The 23,317-nt window shown below is 30.8% G+C and overlaps 2 protein-coding genes across 3 annotated transcripts; one reads left to right on the top strand and one right to left on the bottom strand.

The window, feature by feature from the left end:
* Window positions 1-2,141: 2,141 nt before the first annotated feature.
* On the bottom strand, window positions 2,142-6,571 carry SAY1 (Ubiquitin-like superfamily protein). Its single transcript, XM_068608859.2, has 11 exons — window positions 6,215-6,571; window positions 5,317-5,387; window positions 4,600-5,179; window positions 4,434-4,517; window positions 4,192-4,304; window positions 3,847-4,051; window positions 3,531-3,731; window positions 3,325-3,447; window positions 2,666-2,809; window positions 2,527-2,583; window positions 2,142-2,414 (listed from the first exon to the last, which is right to left on the bottom strand). Exons 1-11 carry the CDS (start codon window positions 6,296-6,298, stop codon window positions 2,307-2,309), a joined length of 1,770 nt encoding a protein of 589 aa, XP_068464960.2. The 5' UTR covers window positions 6,299-6,571; the 3' UTR covers window positions 2,142-2,306.
* An 8,991-nt stretch (window positions 6,572-15,562) lies between these two features.
* On the top strand, window positions 15,563-23,067 carry LOC137807977 (GPI transamidase subunit PIG-U). Of its 2 annotated transcripts, none has more exons than XM_068608858.2 (14): window positions 15,563-15,971; window positions 16,048-16,095; window positions 16,202-16,262; window positions 16,373-16,405; window positions 16,644-16,768; window positions 17,400-17,534; window positions 17,784-17,860; window positions 17,975-18,237; window positions 19,020-19,076; window positions 19,184-19,352; window positions 20,368-20,425; window positions 20,501-20,586; window positions 20,670-20,726; window positions 22,478-23,067. In XM_068608858.2, exons 1-14 carry the CDS (start codon window positions 15,827-15,829, stop codon window positions 22,571-22,573), a joined length of 1,410 nt encoding a protein of 469 aa, XP_068464959.2. In that variant the 5' UTR covers window positions 15,563-15,826; the 3' UTR covers window positions 22,574-23,067. The 2 variants fall into 2 exon arrangements, with proteins under 2 accessions (XP_068464959.2, XP_090155730.1); XM_090299604.1 differs by having other exon boundaries at window positions 15,701-15,971; window positions 16,664-16,768.
* Window positions 23,068-23,317: the final 250 nt, after the last annotated feature.

Genomic DNA, 23,317 nt, shown 5'->3' with positions numbered 1-23,317 from the left:
GCATGTTGGTGAATATGACCGTTGAAGGGGGAGTTGGTGTACGGATAATTCATGCCACTCAGACTTTTCACGTGCCACGTTGCACGTATTGTCCCCTGATATCCGTTCACTTGACCGTTACTTTTACACCTTATAATTACACCACTTTTTTTTTAAAATACTTTTTTTATTTTACTTTCTAATTAAATTATCTGGTTTTGTATTTTTTTGGATGAAGGACCAGAGTGCTCCATTTAATAAACACAACTTTTCATTTTTTTAAGTACAGTTTGCAGAGCATATTTTATTTTTCATGATGGTGTCTACTGAGACACGTGGCACACGAGTGGAGAAGGTCCCAGAATTGGATTCTCCAACTCTTGTTGACCATTCATCATGACTTGACTGCTCTAGTTATTTTGGTGTTTAGAAAGTGAGAAGAATAATTACCTATATCCCATCCTAATCATCTTAACATTAATTTCATTTTTCTGATTAATGTATTTTTCATTTAATCTTTCTTACTTTTTCAATGTTATATTTTTTTCATACTTCTTTTCTCTGAAAAAACCATATACTTCACCAAAATCTAATCTTAGTATAAAAATTGACAAAAATTATTTTAAAATAAGGACATAACTCATATTTTATCACCATAAGAAAGTTTACCTTGATAGAAATCATTATTATTGTATTTAAATGTTTATATTTCTAAAATGTTTTGAGATTTGAATAAAACTAAACTAATATATCATAATTTATTAGTTCATTTCTATTCGTGATTATTAATTTAGACAATTTTGTATAATAAATAAATTTTATTAATTAATAATAAAGTATGAAAACATGTCCATGTGGATAAATAAATAAAAAATTTATTCACATTAAAGTTATCTCATGCTAACACAACTTATTCATGGGATAAATTTTTTAAAATCTGTCAATTTCAGAATTTTTTTTTTAAATTGCACCAATTCTCTTAAAAAACCTAAAAGTAATGGTTGTTAGAGATCCTGAGAATCGGATTGGATTGACCGATCCAATTAAGGAAGTTTCTTACTCCACCTCCAGTTTCTTTATGCACCTCCATAAAGATTCTTAGGGTTTTTTTTTTAATTTCTGAATTGTATAATCCATAAACCTATCAAACTCTAGAGTTTGAAATTTTAAAATTCGAAAGATGGGGAAAGGAGTGTCAATGAAAAAAAGAAGAACAACAAAGCTGTCATGTCACATATTCTATGAAGGTGCAGGGAGGAAGCATGGAGGTGCAGGAAGAAATCGCCTCCAAGCAGAAACTATACTCCCATTGTGTCCGCTTTGATTCAGGCACTAAATCAGTTATGCACAAAATTTATATCAAACCATAGGAATCAATAGCAAATCAGTAAAACCAGTTAAAAATCAGTTCAGACAAAAACTAATAAATAAAGATTTTAACTTTTTCTTCTTAAAAAATAAAAAATCAACTTAAAATGTTAATTATTCTTTATTCTACATATAAATTTGTTATTATTAATAATATTTATATATTTTTATATATACATATATTATTGAAATTTCAACTTAAGTATGATAGAAAATTTTATTTAAACTTTTATATATATTTTGAATGTTAAGACCGAATAGATTTATGTTTTGTTAGTTTTATATATTTTAAAATACTAAAATAATTTCATTGATAGCAGATCATTGACCAGTAGGATTTTAATAAAGTTATGAACAGAAGAATAAGTTTGTGCAACTAAAATAAAATTGTGAGCAAGATACTACCCCTTTTTATTCGATTGAAATGTATGGTTAAAAGAAATTATTTGAATTAATAAGCATGAATTTCATCCATTTATTTGTTAATGAGAAAAAAATTCAAATGTTATTAACAAAACCAAGCTACCTAATTCTTGATTGAATTAGTTTGGTCTAGATTTACCCAGAAAAAAAAATGAATCTGTCTTTAAGGGCAGAGCGTTAAAGAAGAATCTATAATTTCTTTTAGTTCTTAACAAGTAAGCTTAACTTTATTTCTACTAAACACAGATTAATAGAGCAGAAGCGAACATTTGCAATTTAATTAATCGTGGATTATTTCAATCTTACCGCAAAATATAGAAAAGAATGGGCATAAGGATTTAGTAAGCACATGTAAAAGTGACAGTACTGTATTTCATGTAAATCTGTAAATTTATAAATTGCATCACCCAAACAGTACAAACCCAGATTAAACTAAAATGCCACATCCATCTGTGTATTGTGGTTCATATTTTAATTTCAATTTTAATAAACTAAAAACTGAAATAGCTTGTTTTGTAGCAAATTGCAACAAGACATCAGATTAACTCCAAAAACAAAGCTTCTTGCTTGTTGGTTAGGCCAAGTTCAGCCAGGCTCGCAGCACTTTCTCCATCACTAAAGGCACGCCTAGGATATGGTCTCACCTGTTCAACAATAACATTAAACACGGTCACATTAAAATTTATTGTACAAATTAACCATTTCCTTAAAAAATTAGTATCAATAATAACACTGAAAGACAGTGGTGTTTCTCACCAGTCTGTAACTGCCTGGTTTCACCATCCTACCGATATCTATGAAGTCGAACAGAGACTGAAAATTTCCGGAAGCAAATTTAGTATACGTATGCACAAAAAGGAAGGGAGAAACAGCATACTTTCAAACAAACCATCACCTGTAGTCTATTAGATCTTAGGAATCGGCGTCCACGACGGTTGCCATCTGGCATTTTTACCAGCAAGTTAACAGCGTTATCATCATCTGATGATGGTTCTGGTGGCAGAGAAACTTCTTTGGCGGCTAACTGTGTTTCCAATTCCTGACACAATTTATGCAAAATGCAAGAGTAAGCACAACTTAGGAAAGTTTGCTTTCTTTCCCTAATAAGACAGAATCAATTTATAGCTAGGATCTGCCCAAGGCAACATATCCAGGATACCAAACGAGAAAAAGCATATAATATGAAATACAGATTTTTTGTTCTGGGACCAAGTGTAGACTGGTTCTTAACTGACGATATTTATACCAGAATTTTTATCTTCCAATACTAGTTAAAGAGTTTGTTAAAGAGTCTCTAAGTTCTGTTAACATTCACCCCTTATAATCAATGGAGATGATCCGTTCTTCAGACGACACAATATTGGAAAATATGCCTCATAAACAATAGGTGTCAACGACTTAATAAAGAAAATCAATGGCAACACTAGCAAATTAGCTATAAAAGTAATTTCTAGTGAGTGTGAAGACTAAAAATAGACTCCAATCAACAACAGGGTAAGAGGGATTCAAGCAAGGGGCAAGAAAAAAAAGGGCAATCAGTTATAATTGCATTACCTGCTCTTCCAGTAATTTCCTGCGGGATTCTTCTGCTATCCGTCTTTCCTCTTCACGAGCAGCCTCGGCTTCCTTCAATTCTCTTTCTCTGTCTGCTTGTAATGATGCGAGATATTCATCATCCTGCATAAATAAACAGACAGCAATAACAACAATTAGACCATTAACAACCAACAACTCCAAACTACTTGAGAAAAAAGACACACCTGCTGTTCCCTTATCAGACGCTGTGCTGCCAGTGATGGTGAAGGTGGGCGATATGGGGCACGAGGATTAGACCCCCTACCTTGCATAAACTCATGTGGTGCATAAGCATACTGATATCCAGTCCCTTCCGGGATTCCACCAAACATTGCAGCTTCAAGCATTACTGCTTCATCATGTTCCTCTGAAGATATGCCACCCCACTGCAATCTCATTTTAGTCAAAGATTGAAAATTGGGAGGCAGGGACAAGTTGAAATGACATGGCAAGTAATGACATAATAATTCTTTTTGAAAATGAAAAAATGAAAGCCCATACCTCCTCAGAGGGAAAGGAATTTCTGTTAGGAGGATTACTGGTCTCCTGTGGTGCTGTGCTTGGTAGTGTGCTAGCCTCGGCAAATTCAACATCTTTGACTGATCCTGTGGATCCTGAAGACATATGTCTAGACCTGTTTCTAACGAGTGGCTGCTCCTCTACATCTTCAGCTTCATCATGAAAGGACAAACTCCCTGCCTGCAACCTAGAATGACCACAATTGCCCAATTCAAATTTCACATTCTTAGAGAATATACCCTGAAGGAAAATGCTTAGTTCAGTGTCAATGCAGCAGTGTGCAACAGCTACAGGTGCACAGCAAGAAAAATGGAAGAGATAATGTACCTTCCATTAGATGCCACTTCCCCTAGTCCAGCCTCTGATGACTTAGATGGCCCTGCTGGTGCAGATTCAGAATCTCCTCCCTGTACACGCCATGCTTTTTCTTGCTCAGCTGTCTGAACTCATTTCATGTTAGAAGCAATCCAGGTTTGAAATTTCCAATATTAAATAAAGTCAAAACTCTATTATGTCCTGGTGAATTTCCTCAGGGTGATAATGTAGAAAATTTAAAATTAGAGGGGTACCTTCAGGGACAATGAAACTGCATGGGCAAGCTCAGGATCCTCCAAGTAAGATTGCCTTGACTGTGATCCTGATTCACTTGAGTCCTGCACAAAGAGGAAAATAAATACCAACACAGACATCATGTTTAGCAAAGCATAAGAAAAATCCACCAAGAAATACACATACAGTTTGTCTGCCAAGTTTTTGATTTCTGTAATTTTCCTCAGCCTCCCATTTAGAAGCCTCAATGGCTGCCCGAAGCATTTCTTCTTCTATCTCATTGCCATAATCTGGTAAATTCTCAGATTCAGGAGCACTAGGTCTAGCACTGCTATTGAGTGAAGTATCAGCCAATATCTTATCATTTTGCTCATGTCGATGTGCAATCTGGGCAGGTGGAGCATTGTCATCATCTTCATCATTGATTATGACAGTCCCATGGATATCTGGACCATGGGTATCAACAGTTCCAGTGACATCTTCAATAGATGGAACACGACCAGACTGAGTAGTGGATTGGTTACCATCCTTATCCTCTATAGGAATCTCCCTTACCTCTCTAGGATGTGTAACAATTGGTGCCTGGACTGCCGGATCAAGAGGAGTACCAAATATACCTCTCCCAATAGTGGAATCAAGAAGAGAAAACGGATTGAGATTTGGTGCTAAAGCTGGAAGTGATGGAATTCTGTGAATATCTGCATCGTGTTGATCATCTATATCCATGAAATCCTCTTGAGGAAATGCTGTAGAGCTGTTGTGAGAGCTGACCATGAAGGAACAAAATAAAATATCAAACTCCCAAAAATAAAGAATTAAAATGCAAACATTAAACAGTAATACCAGTAAAATGGGTTATATTTCTCAATGATCACTTGCTTACTAATGGAAAAGAGAGTATACCCAGTCGTTAGGTTTCTGTCTCCTTCACTAAAATATGCATTGACTGCTTGATTGAGATTACCACCATGTTCCTGACATAAAATAATGTTTACAATCAGATCATCTGTGTAGAGCAATTAAAAGCAAAAATTCACATAAGAGTAATTGACCACTTATAGAAAAATCTTGTCGCAATAAGAAGAATTCAATCTCATACATCTGATAAAAAAAAACATCTGAGGTCAGACAAATGACTAAAAGAGATCAGCTCAGTACTTGGTCATGATATACTCGCAAACTTTCAAAGCATAATATAGTTAGCTGGCCCTCACTGATCGTATACAAGAACTAGCATTTACTACAAAGCAGATTTCTAACATTATCATTAGTGATGAAACATATTCCCTTAAAGACTTAAGTTTATCTGCACACACACTGGACTCTGCGCTTAACTTCATATAATGTTAAAAAACAAAAGAAAATCATAAAAAAAAAAAACATATTTCCTATATTTCTAGAATAATGTTTGCACTCTATCAGAGAGGACTTATGTGTTCATTCACTTAAACTGCACCTCCATTAAAGCCGATATCCATGAACTGAATATAAGGAGGACTCCAAACAATATCAGGCAATCCATCTATATATTTGAGAGAGAGACTAAATAAAACTGCAAAATTTCACCAAAAGAAAACATGGGTATGCAAATCGAGTCCCATTTACATAATTTGAAAGCAAAAAAGTAACAAGCATTGATAAAAAAATAAAAAAATAACAGGAGTGATCAAGCAATGCACAAAAACCCTATCTTTGATGAATTAAAGAGCTATTACAAATTACGTCAAATTTGGTCCTTTTGGATCCCAATCAAAACCTATTAAGCAGTTTCAGAATTAGAAGAAAAAAAAGGGGGAAATACCTCGAGTTTTTGCAGCGCTACTGCCTCAGGCAAGCCAGTGATGCTGACGAAAGTCTCAACCGCCTCTTGATTAGGCCTTGCCATTGCAATCGAAATTGTTTGGAACAGAGGGCAATCCAAAATTCAGAGCTTTTATTCCTTGTCTTGTTTTTTTAAAAAAAAAGAAAAAAAAAAAGAGAAAGTGAGAAAGGGTGGGTGGGCCTCTAGAGTGATAGTTTCCTCTGGAGTGCGTAATAGGGTGAAAGTGTTTGGAATTGCTTCGTGCTTTCGCTATTTCTATCTCTTTGCAACTCTTCTTGTTGGACAAGTATGCTCTCAAAATGCCTCCACGCATCCAACTTCCTTTGTAACTACGTTTCAGATTTCACTTTAACTAACTATTATCTATTATCAATTATCAATACAAAAATTACTAAAATTCTTATTTTTACACTATTTTTTTTTAAAACCATATTTCTTCATTATTTCATAACAAACTAATATTTATATTAATTATGGAATTAAATTCGATTAATAATATCACATAAAATGTGTGACAGGAAATAACATATAACATAGAAAAATCATTATAAAGCAACAAATGTGATAATTAACTCATTAGAGGCATGTGACATGATAATAGATCTTTATCGGTTTTGTTTGTTATCTACTTTTTTTTATCTTTTGATTTTACTGTTGATTTTTTTTTCTTATATTTAGTAATATGTGTTTACTTTTGTGTGGTAAACTTGGATATATTCTTCTATCTCAGTCCATGTTGTAGAGGCAAAGTATCAGTATCTTTTAATCTTTTATTCGTGTTAAAATTGAAATCAATCAGTACTAGAAACGCACGTGCTTACACATATACGTGTCTACTTTTTTATGATAACAAAAACAATTATCATAACTATTAAAATAAAAAATATTATTAAGTTTATAAAAAACAATTATAAAATAAATAATTTTGTTAATTTTATTATACATATCAATTAAGTTTAAAAAACAAGAAACCTGAAAGATAAAATAATAAAATAAATTATACACTAACAGACATTTTGCGTGTATACATAAATATCTCTTTCTTACGTTTCTATTTTTTTTTGTATTTTTTTAATCTCTAATTTCTGTTGAGTTTTTAATCAACTCTTTTAAAATTTGTTTATTAATTTCTTCAAAGAATCTTTCAATTTATTAAATACAATGACTTATTTTATTTTCTATCATGGATTCCTATATGATTGATTAAAACTATAATATTTTGAACCTAGAATTAGTAGTTTGAATATATTTCTACGTAAGGGATTTTTACTGTTTGTAATCCAAATCTATTATTAAATCTTATTTTAATATTTTCCTAATTAAGTTAATTTTTATTCATACAGTTATATATATATATATATATATATATCATCTATAATCGGGGATTCTTCCAGGTGTACACGTGTTATATTTTTATCCTACCACAAAGTGGAATATATAACAATATATTAATTCTCCTATTTTCTATACATATCTTTTTTTATCTATTTTACTTATAAACATATTTTAATTAAAAAAAATTATTCACTAATATCTTTCAACACAATTATTTTCATGTAACCATTATTATTTATTTTATTTTATTAAAAGATATTTCTCTTCTTCTTTCCCGCTATTATTTAATAATAGTAACAATAATAATAATATAATGGAATTCCCATTTTATTTTTATTAATCTATAACCTATAATAATGTATACAGGGATTTATCAATATTTTTTTATGTAACCACACAGAAAATATAAATATTAACGAAAAGATCAAAAATAACTAATTATTATATTAACTAAATTAAATATATTTTTAAAAAGTAAAAAAAAAATATTAATATATGTAAAATAATTTTTATTATTAATAAAAATTATAAATTAATATTTAATTAGATATAAGATTTTAACTATAAAAAATTTAATTATCAAACTATATATATATATAATAGTGAAAAAATGGTTACTTTTTACATACACTTTATCAAAGTTCTATATTTTTATATATATTTTTTTTTCATCACACATTTTTATTTGTTTCTCTCTTCTATTTTCCTTCTTTCTAGATGAACATATAGAAGTAGAATGACTCATAGGATATGCGTTTCATTCTGACCGAAAAGAATCATAAACTTTTGATATTTTTAAATTATTAATAATTGTTTGATATTTAGATATTTTTTTTTTGTATTTGATGATAATGATAATTCAACTATCCAACTAAGAACATTACAATTCAATAAATTTGAGTGGATTTATCAAAATAAAACATTTAAAAAGTGAAGTTATTTAAAACAAGATCAATTTAAACTCAATATATTTAAATGTTTAAAAAATTGTGATATTCTCTGTCAAAACGCAAAATATTATTTGTAAGTTATTTAGGTAGTGAGACATAATATTGTATATGTACAGAGTTACTATTTAAATAGAGTGTTACTTTATTTGAATTATTAATGCAAATAGGATGTATTTTTTTTAATTTCAAAGTAAAATAATAATAAAAAAATTCCTTATTAAGAGAAGAGAACCATTTGCTTCAAAAGTAAGTAAAAAGAACTACTCTTAATTTAATCTTTTTATTAAATTTAAATTAACAACTCAAATTACAAATTAATTAACATCAATTATACTCCAGGAATAACTAAAAATAATTATTCTTCATCTAATCCTTTTATTTAATATCACATCTCAGATTAATTAATAATAATAATGAGGTGTATTTAGTTTCTCTCTCAAAAAAGAAATAAACATTTAGTAGTCGAATAACATATATCGTAGTTCAATTCTCTTTCTTCTCTTCTCCTCGATATCGATAATAAATATATAATGTTTGTTGAGAATAAAAATAAAGATGGAAGACCATAGAGCATACAATAGTTGAAAAAAAATACAATTCTCAATCCTTCTTATTGGTATATTAAATAGTTATAAAAATAAAAATTAAAGGCAATAGGCACTACAAACAAAATTATTTTTAACGATACCTGCGGTTTTAACCCCCGTTAAGTACGTTACCCGCGGTTTACTTTTTCCTTGAAAGATCCAGTGTCGCTAACTGATTACTGGCATTACCGGCGGTTTGAAAACCCCCGTTATTCCCGACGGTTTGAAAACCCCCGTTATTCCCGACGGTTTGAAAACCCCCGCTACTCTTGACGGTTTGAAAACTCACGCTATTTCCGGCGGTTTTGGAAACCCCTGCTATTACCGACAGTTTTGAAAACCCTCACTATTTCCAACAGTTTTGAAAATCCCCGTTACTTCCGACGATTTTGAAAACCCCTACTAGTTTCAGCCGTTTGAAAACACTACTTCTAGAAAGTGCATATATTAAAAAAGTAGATGACAAATAATAAAAAGTAGGATGAATATACTTTTATGTAAATAAGGGTAATGAAGGGTGAGTACTACTCACATGAGTTTGCAAATTTTATCTTCAAGATTCTTAACAATCAATAAAATTTTGTTTTTATGCATGTTAACTCAACTTTAGTTTGCATATCGCTATGATTCTATCGTTAATTTAATATTTTCTAAATTAAATAAAATAGAAAGACATTTAAAATTGTATATTCCTGAAGTGATCCTTATCTAAAATCTTAATTGCATTTTTGAAATTGTATTAATTTTACAAAATTCTACTTTAGAAATAAATTTGATTGTGTTATTGGTCAAAACTAAATTAATGACATATAACTTTTATTTTTTAAAATGTAGAACTTGTTTTACAGATTAGGTTTTAAAGGCTAAATTAGTCATGTAACCAGTGATCTTGAGAATCAGTGTCATGAAAAAAAAAAAACAACTTAAAACTCTAAAATATAAAAGCTAAGCAAAAATTGATGTACACTTATTTGAAAAGATTAATGTTTGAGAATGCTAACCAAATAATCAAGTCAACATTTACAAACCGACAGGAAGAAAAAATATTGGCAAACACCTAATTATGGAAAACTTAATCTGCATAAATACAACGTTATTCCCCCAATAAATTCAGTAAGATAAAAAAATGAAGGGGAAATCAATTGCTCTATAAGGAAAGCATCAGGAAAAATGACGAGATAGATCTTCATAGAGTACACAAATTTGCTACCAATTCCACAATGACTTAATTTCTTTTGTAATATTACATATTAATGAAAATTAAAACTCAATTTTTAATTGAACATTTTACTTGAATGAGATGGATGATAAGAATGAACTATTCTTGTTCGTTAATATTTTCTTCATCTTCAAGTGAGGATGCAACCCTTTATGATTAAAAGAAAAAGGGTTAATGACTTGGAGTAGGTAGCTAGTCTCTAAGTCCCTGCATTAGTGGTTAGAGTGCATAGGTAGCTTAGCTTAATATATGTGTTTGCTAGCTAGTTACAAAAAAAACCAAACTCATCACAATTCACAACATGGAGCTCCCTAATGTGTACTTTAATAATTCTTACCATACTGCAGTACAAGTCGCTTTCTCTTGTCCGTGTTTGTCCCTGAATTATATTTCAGAACCTAGATATATATATATATATATATATATATATATATATATATATATATTCAAGGTTTCAAGCTAAGTCATCTCTACATTTAAAAGAAACTCTCAGTTGAAACTGCCATGAAATTTAATATCTGGACTCATCCATTGATCTCATTACTTTTATAACATAATATGTATATGTTATTTTTCTTACTAGAAACTAGGAAGCATAGCATCCAAACTATTTAGTAAATATTTTGCACATACAAAATGTAAATTCGGTAATAGTTTTACAGAGAACTAATCTATTGTATGTGCAGAGTCTACAGTAAACTATTAAATATTTTTCATACCATAGGAATATCTATACCCTATATATATATATATATATATTATAGTTAAACTAATACTACATTATTTATTCTAATTTAAAAACAAATTTCAGTTCCTAATACTTCCAACTTTAGCATAATGTTGATGACACCATTCAGAACTATATGAAAACTACAACCAGAATATGATATTTCCTTGTAGCAACAAGAGCACAAATTCACTTTTCCTTGGAAGAATTACGGGGCAACCTGGCAAAATTATAAACAAGATCCATTAAAACTAACATACCAATAACTATAAAAAGGATTCAATTTTAATTAAGAAAATAAAATTATTTTAAGTAAAATTTAAGTAGTCTAGTAAGGTTTTATAAGAGGTTAGTATTATAATTTGTTGATATAATTGTATACTTCATTATAAATCACTTGTAGGAAAGAGTTATTTGATATCTTTTTGGAGCCCGCCACCCGAGAGATAAAGAAAATGAGATATAAAAGATGGTGCAAGAAACATGAGTGAAAATACAGATCCTTGTAATATCAGTCTAAATTCACAGGCTCATAAGCAGTGTTTACATATTTTACACATATTGCAGTATTTATGGATACTTGATATATTTATTTACAGTATGGATACCATTACTAATTAATTGTAAGATTTAAATATATTTTAATTTTTTTATCAGCAAATCAATATTATGGATATAAAAGATATCAAACAAACAAATTATATTTCAAGTATAATTATTATATAACACATATATACACATACTTCAGGGGAAACAAGGAAAAGAGTTATTATAGAACTTGTTAAACTCCTCAAAAACTCATCTAACCTAAGAAAACTATATGGTATAATGCAACCTGTTGGTCACAATCTGCTAGTTTCATGTGATGCATCATGGCCAGCATTTTCAGAATTTCAAAGTCTAATTAGATTAATGAATCAACAATCCAATAAGAAGAAGGGGAGAGGAAAAATATTGCATGCATGATTTTCAACAACACATCTCTTTCTCACTGTTCTTAGTATTTTTTTTTATCAGAAAATATCATTCATAATATCTATAGTCATAATATCTATAGCCGCACGATTTTCCATAAATCAATGTTATTCCAATACATAAATGTGAGATTGGACCAAATCAACAACTTAATTATTTAGATAAAATCCACATCAAAATTTAGTTAGTAACTAACTAATAAGGAACCGTATGCCCAATTTTTTTGTCAATTTCTCCATGAAAGAGAGAACTCCTCACAAACATTTTCTCAAAGATACTATCAAATTTGAAGACCTTACCATCTACTTCTCAACCTGAAGCCTTCCATTCCTCGCCACAATCACATGCTCCAATATTCTTGCGCAACAGGGTAAAATGCAACCACAAAATAAATCCCTGCTTTAATAAAAACTTAACACCTTTGTCACCCTATGTTTCCATAAAACTCATTCATTCCTTTTAAACATCAAATAACTCTTTCCCTCTATGTTGTAAGAAGAGCAAAAACTAAAGAAGAGCGAAACGAAAAACGAACCCGAGAGAGTGTTCCAAAAAATGATTCCGAACTAGTGAAATGCACCACTGGAAAGAAAACTCACCATTAAACGCAACACCGGAAGAAAAACGCATCACAAAGCGGTAGGCAAAGAAATAGGGCATGAGAAATGGGGAAAGAAACCAATTTAGAGAAATCAAATAGGATCAAATAAATCATCAATTGGAGCCGTAGTACAAGAACAGAGAAATCTTTGTGTGCCAAAAATTCTTCAAAAGATATGAATTCTGTTTGAAAGATGAAGATGGGAAGAGTTAATTTGAATTTTGAACGGGAGCGTTTTCTAGGATTATACAGAAAGAAAAAAATTGTTTAAAGGAATGTACCGTGTCTGAAACCGTGCTTCCTCCAAAAATTCAGTCCTCCAACAAAACCAGTGTATGAAAAACTTTGAAAGTGAAAAAAATGAGGTGGAAAATTAGAATATGTAATTTTATTGTGGTTTCTTAAATAATCATGGAAATTTACCAGAGGTTTAAAAAACCCTCGATATGCACATGTATTATCTGGGGTTATTAGAACCTCTATTAACAAACCTTCGTTAAAATTAAAAGTTTTTGTAGTGAGAAATATGGAAGCTCAGGTAATGAAGAACCATATAAAATAATTTTTCATCTTTTACCTCTGCAATTTTCTTCTTTCATGGTATTCATCCCTTTTTTTCATTCATTCACATCTCACAATTTTGTTAATATGGTTAACAAATTTTGTATACATATTACACTTGCACTAAAGGTTCTATTGTCGTGATTGTGTTCTTCATATTTATAAGATGTTTTTCTTTTTATTGATGACTTATTAAGTGATATTTCAAATTTACTATTAAATATATCATATTAAATATTTTTTTCTTCAATGTAAAATGTTGATATCCAATTTTGGGATTTGACCCTAAAAGAGGCAAGTTCACAATGATATAAAAATTTGGTTGCATCTTAATTGCTAACTAATGAGCTTGGACAAATTCTAAAATAATAAACCTATATATCTCTTATATTTTTTCAAGAAGATCAATTAACATAGTTGTTTGTTGTTGTGCATGTATTCTTCTTATAATTATAAGTATGGTGGATGAGCTAAAAAAAATTAGAAATTTCAACAATCCATTTTTCTTGAAAAATCATGAATATGCTTATCCACTATATTCCTATTAACTCATATAGTCCATAATCACATCTAACAAATTTTAAATTCAAATTTATATCGACGATAAAATTATCTTAAACATCATAACAACTAAACATAAGTAAAATAATTTCTCTTTTTCTTAGTAAATTGGTTTATCTTGCCAAACTCATATTGAACTTTTCCAAAAGCATTTATTGTATAGATAGATGCATCATGGTTCTCAAGTTTATACCCAATATTCAAAATACAATATTTGTGTCTAGACTCATAATCTAGCATTCTTTTTACCTCCAACCTATTATCAACAACCTTTTCAAACTTCACCCCAAAATCTGTGAGGGTTGCAAAAAGAAATAAAAAATGTTAATACTTTCACTTTTTTGAATAGAATTCATCAAAACAAAGAGAAATACTTCTATTTGTAGATAGTTACCCCTGATTCTTTGATTTTATATATCCCTTAAAGTCATTCATTTTATTCCAAAATATACTATGATTTCATTCTTATTCAAATATTTTAAATAGTAAGTAAGGTCACTTTTGAAAATATACCTTATATATACTTTAAAAAAACATTTTCATAATGTGTCATAAGCAAATGCAATAACATGTTTATGGAAATACTTTTGCAATAACATCTCCAATGTCTAAATATACATTTGTTATGATAGATACAAGTTTTCTTCACTTATTCTTCAACCATGTGTGAAGCAACCATCTAAAAAACTCTCTTACTCATATGGCAATAAATAAGGCACAACCAAACAAAATTGACTGATAATTACTATTTAATCCAATAAATGGGAACATACAACATAATATACTTTTTAATTTTATACATGACATAAAATTTATAGCATTTATGAATTGTTAGCAAGTTATTCTTGATATAACATCCACCAATTTTTCTTTTTTACTATTTGAGACTTTTCATCATATTGGATTGCATAAAAATATTTGAACTTTCAACTTGTTTTTGTTTACAATAACTGAAAGAAGCTTCAACATTTCCAACATCTAAAATTTTCTTATACATTCCTCATGTGATTCCAACATTTTCTATTAAATAATTACGAATCACCGTTGTTTAAAATAACAAACAAAATTTTCACGTGTAATTATTCTTCCTCAAATTTTCCACCATAACTCTTACAACAACATTAATCTTCTTATTACACCTCATGTATAATACACTTTAAGACTAAGCATGACATGATTATTATTTTTTTTGAATTATTGAATAATCCAAATGCTTTTCATGTGGTTTCTTGAAACAATAAGTGAAGTTTCACAACCTCTTCAAAAAGTTGAACACATTTTTTCCTCTTACAAATGTTATCCTAAATTTCTCCTTTCACAATTTTTTATTTTGTGTTAACCTTCACTACAACATACTAAGATAATAGTTAAAAATAATTTGTTGTATTAGTAAACATGACCCCTTTAAAGAAAATTTTCACTTTTTTTATAACTTTTAAGCCTATAAGAACAAGAGGACGGTATGAAACTTGGGATAACTTAGTTTTAGAAAGGAAGAAAAAATCTAAAAAGGAAGAAAAAAGGAAAATTACAATACATATTTGTTCATGTCCTAAAATTTCACTTTTCTCTTGTGTTTAAATCTTTGTTTGGTATTATTTTATATATACTACAATAAAATAATAAAATAAAAAATAATTTTAGAGATAAAATAATTAATTATTATATTAATTAAATTATTATTATTTTAAAAAATAAAAAATATTAATATTAATATAAATATAAGAAGTTTCTATTACAATAAGAATAGAAAATAAATCACCAATTTGATAAATTATTTTTCTTAAGAGGTCTAGCACCCTTAGTTAAGCAATATAAGCAAGTTCTTATAATTTTTTCTTACACGAACTATCATGAATTAAAAAAAAATACACTATGAATAATAAAGTGAATGAGCCTTCAAAGACTGTAATTCACCTTTTTATTTGGATGGATATGTTATTGCAAAAAAAGAAGCCGAACGACAGCAGTAGAAGTCGTTTTGGTTGAATAGCTCCTCCGAAGAAGCCAGAGGCAGGGGAGGAAGCAGTTGCAAATTTCCGATCTGAAGACGCAGCACGTAAAGGAAGACGAAGATGACGAAGAAGAAGAAGGTTCCATTGTTCTGGACTTGGGTCATAGGTTCCGTCGTTTTGAGGCTCATTCTCCTCTACTTTCCCAAAAACCTCAACCTCTCTTCTCGCCCCGAAGTCTCCACCCCCCTCACTAGCCTCCGCCGCCGTATGCTTTTCTTTCCCAACTACCTTTAATTCCTATATCCATGTTTTCTTATCAACTTCAAATTCTCTTTTCGCAGTGGCCGAGGGTTACTGGTTGAAGCAGTCGTCAATTTCACCCTATGCCGGTATTTCACTTAGTTCTTTCCTTTTCAGATTCCTTCATTGGATCAGTTTATGTTTTTATTATTTAGTATTGTGTAAGCAATCTCAGGCTGTTGTTCGTGTTTCCAGGATCAATGTACCATGGTTCCCCTTTGTTACTGACACTTCTCGGCCCGCTCACAGTTACAAGGTACCTGCTTGTGTCAGATTTTGTTCAGTTGTTTTATTTAAATGGAATCACGTAAAATGTTCGAAGTTCCTATGGTGTAATGACTTCGAATTACCTTGTTGATGCTTCAGAATTGAAGGACAGCCTGATCATCTTTTATGCAGGTAACTTTCTCCGCCTTTTACTTATGAGTATTACCAGTATCTATCCAGTTGTTTATTTCCAATTTCCATAGCTCATGAATCATACTTGTTGTAATATTCGTTGCTCAATAATTCGTATCTATACTCGTAATGCTGTTTGCCGTTGAATCTTGTGTATGTAGTTCTTCAGCGTTGTGTTCACTTATGTATGTTGGATACTTTGTTGAACAGTAAATAATCAACTCATTTCCGGATATAGTTTGGTTTTTGTTATTGCAGATGTGGTTAGTGCAATGCTTATTTGTGCTGTTGGTGAAAAACTCCAGGTGGCATACAGTTCAAGCTTACAATTACTTGGCCTTCGTGATTTGTCAGAGAATTCAGGTTGTTAGCATGTGCTTCCAGTGTGACCCTTCTGTTCAAATTTCATATGATTATGGTTGGCTTTGCTTCTTCCATTTTTATTTGTTATTTTAAAGTGATGTATAAAACTAGTGTATAAGTTTGAAGATCCTTTTCAGATAAAGATATATACAATCAAAGAGAGAGAATTTATATTTCGTGCATGCTGCATTATAAGAAAATTGTCGGATGGTACTTGATGAAGATTACTGGATAGTATTAGATATGCAAGGAGTGCCCCTTTTGATTCTTGGCTTTGCCTTCCCTCTTTTGGGATAGTGTGTTTACAGTGAAAAAAAAGGACCGGAAATGAAACACCTTATCGATCATTACATGTCTGGGTGGTTTCTGTGAACAAATGGATGATGAAGTCTGTGTCGGTCTCGTTTTTGTGTCATAACAAACACTATGCTTACCTTTCCAGAAAAAAAAGATAATGTGTTTTTCTGAATTGCTGAGAAGAAAACCTGGTATTTGCAACTATTGTTATGGAGGGTAGGTGACGATCATATTATAAAATTTAATGTTAAAAACTCCCCTTCTGGCTATGGGTCTTTTTGAAAATATGCAAATTCCTTTTCATCCCTTTTGATTGTATCTTTACTGTTTCCAGAGCTTCTTCCTTCAGGAGATTTTGCTGCTCTTGTATACTTGTGGAATCCTTTCACGATAGTTGCATGTGTTGGTCTATCCACATCTGCAATTGAGAACTTGATGGTTGTGCTCTCGCTTTATGGAGCATGTTCGCGTAAGCAGCTCATAACCTATGTTTTTAATTTCTGAACTTTTAGATTCTACTTAGTCCTATCATGTTTAATTGTTTTTTTTAGTTGTTTTCTGGTTAAGATTTATTTGCTTTTCAATATTGAAAAATGAATTTTGCTTGGCATTGTTGTGTGATGAAAAGTACTGTTAGTTTGTGCTTCTTGGGGAAGTTCTAATGGGAAGTACAGGGGGAATCTCCATTTTTAGCTGAAGGATTACTTTTATACAACAGGACTAGCTCCGTTGGCAGCTTTTGGATGGGTCATGGCTACACACTTGTCTCTGTACCCTGCCATCCTTATTATCCCAGTATGGTGTTGCTTGAACCCTTTGTATAACATTTTCAGCATAATCTGCAAATCTTTGTTCTCTGTAATTTTCATTTTATTTATCTGTAGACACTAATATTATCCTCTTTTTCAGGTGATATTGTTATTGGGATATGGTCCTGATGCTCCTCCTAGGAAATTATTCTGGCAAAGGAACAGTCTTGAAGTTGGCAATTCCACCGTAAGTGATGTTTATTCAGAAGAGAAAGCAAAGAACCAGCTAAAGGTTGCGAATGTATTCTCATGGAGGCCAGTTGTGTCTTTTCTGTTCTGGACTTTGCTTTGGTCATCCTACATCTTAGTCCTTTGTAGTATGTATGTCCAACAGTATGGCGGTCTACAGGAGTTATTCAAAAGGTTTTGCTTAAATACTTTGACCATTATTCATTTCTGACAACAATTTTGCAAGTGAAGAAATACATATGCATATTTGTTCATTATTATAGTAGTTACAAGAATTTGGGCTTAGTTGTTGTTAGCGAGTCAGCTAAAGAGTAAAGACCGGGGGAGCTTTTCTGAGAGCCCATGAAGAATCTAGAATATCATGCGAAAACAGTTATACACCATTATGATTACTTTCATAATTACAGAAGTACTGGGTTTTGTAACTGCTGCCTTTATGGTCTTTGGAGTCACTAACAACTTTTGAAAATCATAAGCTACCTTGAGGCCTCATAAGATTTAGAAAATTTTAGGTCCATATTACTGTTGTTTGTTTGTTCATGTAATACTGTAGAGTTAGTTACTGTTGGTGTGCAACTCTGAAGTAAACTCCTTTGGGAAGTCAAATAATTCATTTCCCAGTTAAGCCACTTTCTTGGCATTTATGCACTATGCTTGATTTTTCTTGTATTATAAAAAAGTTATGCACATTTTTCAACACCATTGTTTAAAAAGTAAATGAACTTAGTATGAGGACAATTAATATGTTTACCATGTGTTAAAGGAGGTAGATTTTACCGTATTATCTCTGTTGAAGAACATTGTTTGTGATTATGAAATTTATATTATTTCTTTTTATTCTCTTTTGTTATTATCATTATCAAGAACTGTTAAATGTCAACTGTCACAATTTCTTGCTTCATGGGAGTTACATGTTTTCTATATCTTGTAATTAAACTTCTAGGTTGTTTGTGCAGAACCTATGGCTTCATTCTCACAATACAAGATCTGTCTCCAAACATTGGGGTTTTGTGGTATGTTCTTTAGGAAGGGAAACTGCCATCTTTAGTGTAGACTTGAATGTTTTATTCCTCCCATGAACTTTGACACTTATTTTGTTCTGATGATATTTGCATTACAGGTACTTCTTTGCAGAAGTTTTCGATTTTTTCAGAAATTTCTTCCTGATAGTATTTCATGGGAATGTTCTGTTGATGCTAGCACCATTAGCCTTACGGCTAAATCATCGGCCATGCTTTCTTGCTTTTGTATACATTGTGATATCTTCTATGTTAAAGTCTTATCCTTCAGTAAGTTTCTATTTTCACTAGTTTCTATTTTTTACCTGGACTCAAATTAGCTCTTGGACTTTAACCATGATGGTCTCATTGGGTGTTGCTGAAAATATTTTTATCATTTAGAATGAAGGAGGCGTTGTTACCCTGTTAAATGTTCAATGCATGATATTGTATGATTACATCATCCAAAATAGAAATTATGCAAATAAGTATGTTACACACTTAGCACATTCACAACATATACACGCTTAGAAGGGAAAATGTTAACGGTATAGTTGTAAATATTGAACTGTGAACTTGAAGATAGAATGTCCAGCACTGATGTGTTTATTTTGTGTGAATTTTCATCATGCTGGTATCTGATTGATCTATGTATCTATCTACAATCCACTTAGAGAAGTCCATATATATTATGTGTTTGTGTGAATTTGCATCATGTTGCAATCTGATTGATCTCTGTACCATTTTGTCTGTCTATCCGTAATCAAACATAACAGAATCCTCACTGATGTTGATAGAACTCCTAGACATCAAGAAGATGCTTATGGGCCTAATATACTTGAGAAAACTGAAAGGCCCAGAAAATGACAAGTCTACACTAGGAGAAAGAGAGTGAGGCTCAGTAGTGGAGAGAGTGGGGCCCAGTAATGGAGGAGACGAGAAAGAGAGTGGGCCTCCGTAGTGGAGGGAATGAGAATTTGTTAGAGGAGAATGGATGAGGTGGCATGAGGGACGTGTAGGGAGCAGTCACTATCTGGGGAGAGAGGAGAGTGGGGGAGGCAAGGCTGGATTATTCTGTTAGCAGAATATTATTCTCTCTGGGAGGAGTCTTTGACTGGGTATTTTACTTGCTTGTAGTAGAGCCACTGAGCTCACTGATATTCTCAAATTAAAAACATTATAGTCAAATTAATAATATTATAGCCTCTGATATTCCTTTTTCTATCATGTGTTTATTTTTTGTGAATTTTTGTCATGTTTCAATCTGGATTAATCCCTGTAACCATTTTGTTTTCATTTTAACTAGGTTGGTGATTCAGCTCTGTATTTGGGTTTACTTGGGTTATTTGCTTATGAACTCAAAGGTTACTTCTCTTTCTTTTTTACCTTTTATATTGCGTATAATCTCCTTTTGAATAATCAACTTCCTTTATTTTCAGATATGCAGTTCTCATTCTTTCTGTTATCTGGTTATGTTGGGGTTTCACTTCTTAGCCCTGTGATGCATAATTTATGGATATGGAGGGTATGGAGTTTTGTGTTCACCTACAATTTCAAATAGATTATTCTGTTATCTTCAGTTTCTCATCTCTGTAATAAAATGGGCAGGGTACTGGGAATGCCAATTTTTACTTTGCGACTGCAATTGCTTATGCCTGCTTTCAGGTGCGTTATATCTTACTCATTGTGATACTCATCTTAATCATTGTTGCTGTATCTCTTTTCTTCACTAGTTTTTGTAGCCATTAAGTTTATATACAAATGGAAGTCTTTGTCTGTCAATTTATATCTACTACCCATTTTATCATTGCATTTGATTTATTTATATTCTTTTTCAGATAATGTTTATCAAATAATTCCAGTTGAAGTTATTTGTACTTTCTTGTATATTTTATCATATTGTGAGCCAAAGATTGATGCAAGCTCATGAACACAAGCCCCAGCCTCTGTCTGGGACAAGGGCCCTGTAGTAAAGTCTTGACCGTAGACATCATTACTCTTTAAATTTTGAAATTATTGATTTTTGTTTCCTTTGAAATAAATAATTTTTAGTTGGCCTTTATAAAATAAATTATCTCACATTTTTAAAATTGATATTAATTTGAAATTTCAAATATTCGTTTTAAGACAGTTTTTTTTTTAATTTTAAACATTCTTCAAATTTATATTAATTATAGTATCACATAGATATAAAATCATTTCTGAAAGAAAAAGGTTAAATTCTTAATTCACAGTATTTCTCTTTTCCAATCATTAATGCTCTCTTTTGTTTCCGAGGAGGGAGAAGTATATTTCTTGTGTTTGTTTAGGTGATTTTGAGAGTGGGGGGAAGAGGATGAGTGTGTTTTTCAATCATCACAAATCTCTTCTATCAAGAGGTGCTGATTCCATGTAGAATTATTGCATTTTATCCATATATCTTTGTACATTCATTTTATTATAATATACAAAATTAAATATTATATAAATTTATTTAATAATTTTAAAAATATATTAATTATATAATTAATAACAACATATAATTATAAATAATGAAAATAATAAAATAAAAATATAATATCAACAAAACAATAATTATATAAAATAACAAATATGTTTTTATTATTTTTAATATATTTAATAAATTTATTTCAATTTAACACAAAAATATTTTTTATTATATATTTTTTAATTTTTTATTAAAAAAATATAAGTAATTATGGATATTATATATTAGAAAAATTAAATTAATTCAAAACTACATACAAAAAATATATCATAATTTATTATTTAAATATTTTTTTAATAAAAATGATAAACTTATAAACTTACATTTTACGTATTTCAAATAATTTCTAAATTATCTCTCAACTATCATATCACTTACGACTTTCAATAAATTATACTCACAAATCCACTTTATCGTCCCTCAATGCAAACAATCTCGCATATCAAACATTCTTTCTAATCCTCACAAATTCACTCCCTTCCCTCCCAACAAATTCCCTTCTCAACCCAAACACAACATTGATGAATTCATCTTATTTTTTAATTTATGGTTCTTTATGTTTTTGTTCCTTGTAGAAATATGTGTTTTTTCTGAGATTTTGAGATGTTAAGACTTATAATCAAGTTATGTTGGATCATGATATCGATATTAAAAATTTAAATTAGACTAGGTTGTGAATGGCCAAAACTTGAAGCAAATTAATGTTTTTATTGATATGTATAAGATTTTTTTTAAAACAAATAATTTTTTTAAACTCATTTTTAAATGAGATTTTAAAAAAAGATTAGCCCATGGATGGGTCCTTGTCCATTAGGCTTTTGTGAATATTTTAGCTCATGGACTGGGCTATATTAACGTTTCTATTAAAAAAATTAAACGTTTTGTACGTTATCTTGTAAACTTATGCATGGTGCTTCTCATATGTCAGATCATTCTGGTGGTTGAGAGTGTTAGTGCCATGTTAAATCATGACAGAACACTGACAAAGCTATGTACTGCAATGGTTCAAAACGTCAAATCTTGAGAACTTTCGGGTATGATTTTATGCATCCATGGTATTCATGAGCCTTTCACGTGAATTAGTTCTCGGTTCCAGGAACAATTTTGTGCTGCCCTGCAATTACTTATCAAATAGCAGCATTTATTTGGATGTAAGCATTTCTCACCGTGATTAGTATTTGGACGCAAGACTCTGCAATCTTGATGCTGAATGCCATTTAAAAAGGAATAACAGTCATGATTTTGTATTGTTGTTCTTAGAGCTCTTTTGTTCTTGATGTACCATTTAGGAAGTTTCAATGGCTTTTTTCTTCTAATACAACTTGAATGCAGCACGTGTTTGTTTTACTTTATTCTAAATTCATGTTACTATAATGAATGCACTTGTTGGTCGGAATATCTGGAGCGTGCATATAGGAATGAACCATATGTAATGACACCGACATCTCGAGCATATCTTACATTATTATCGTCTGTGTAGTGTATTAATGAAGGTTGTTTGGTTGCGTCCTTTGTGAATTTACAACTCTGTAACTCTGTAACACCCCTTCTTTGTTGCTTTTCCTCCATTTGAATCCATTGTGATTGCTGACAATTGCTTGATTCATTCGTTGCTTGGGCTGTTATGCACACTCCACCTACTCTAGTCTCTTCACCTCACTTTGTGCAGTGGTTTCACATTTGACTCATTCCATGCCTTTATTTTGAATATTCTAGCATGTGAAACAAGAATATATTCGAGAAAGCAATAGGGTTGTCGTATGCAAGA

This window comes from Phaseolus vulgaris, chromosome 3, assembly GCF_051622355.1.
Source record: "Phaseolus vulgaris cultivar YP4 chromosome 3, ASM5162235v1, whole genome shotgun sequence".
NCBI classification, from domain to species: Eukaryota; Viridiplantae; Streptophyta; class Magnoliopsida; order Fabales; family Fabaceae; genus Phaseolus; species Phaseolus vulgaris.
The sequence above is the reverse complement of the archived record's forward strand: the minus strand, read 5'-3'. Positions and strand labels throughout refer to the sequence as shown.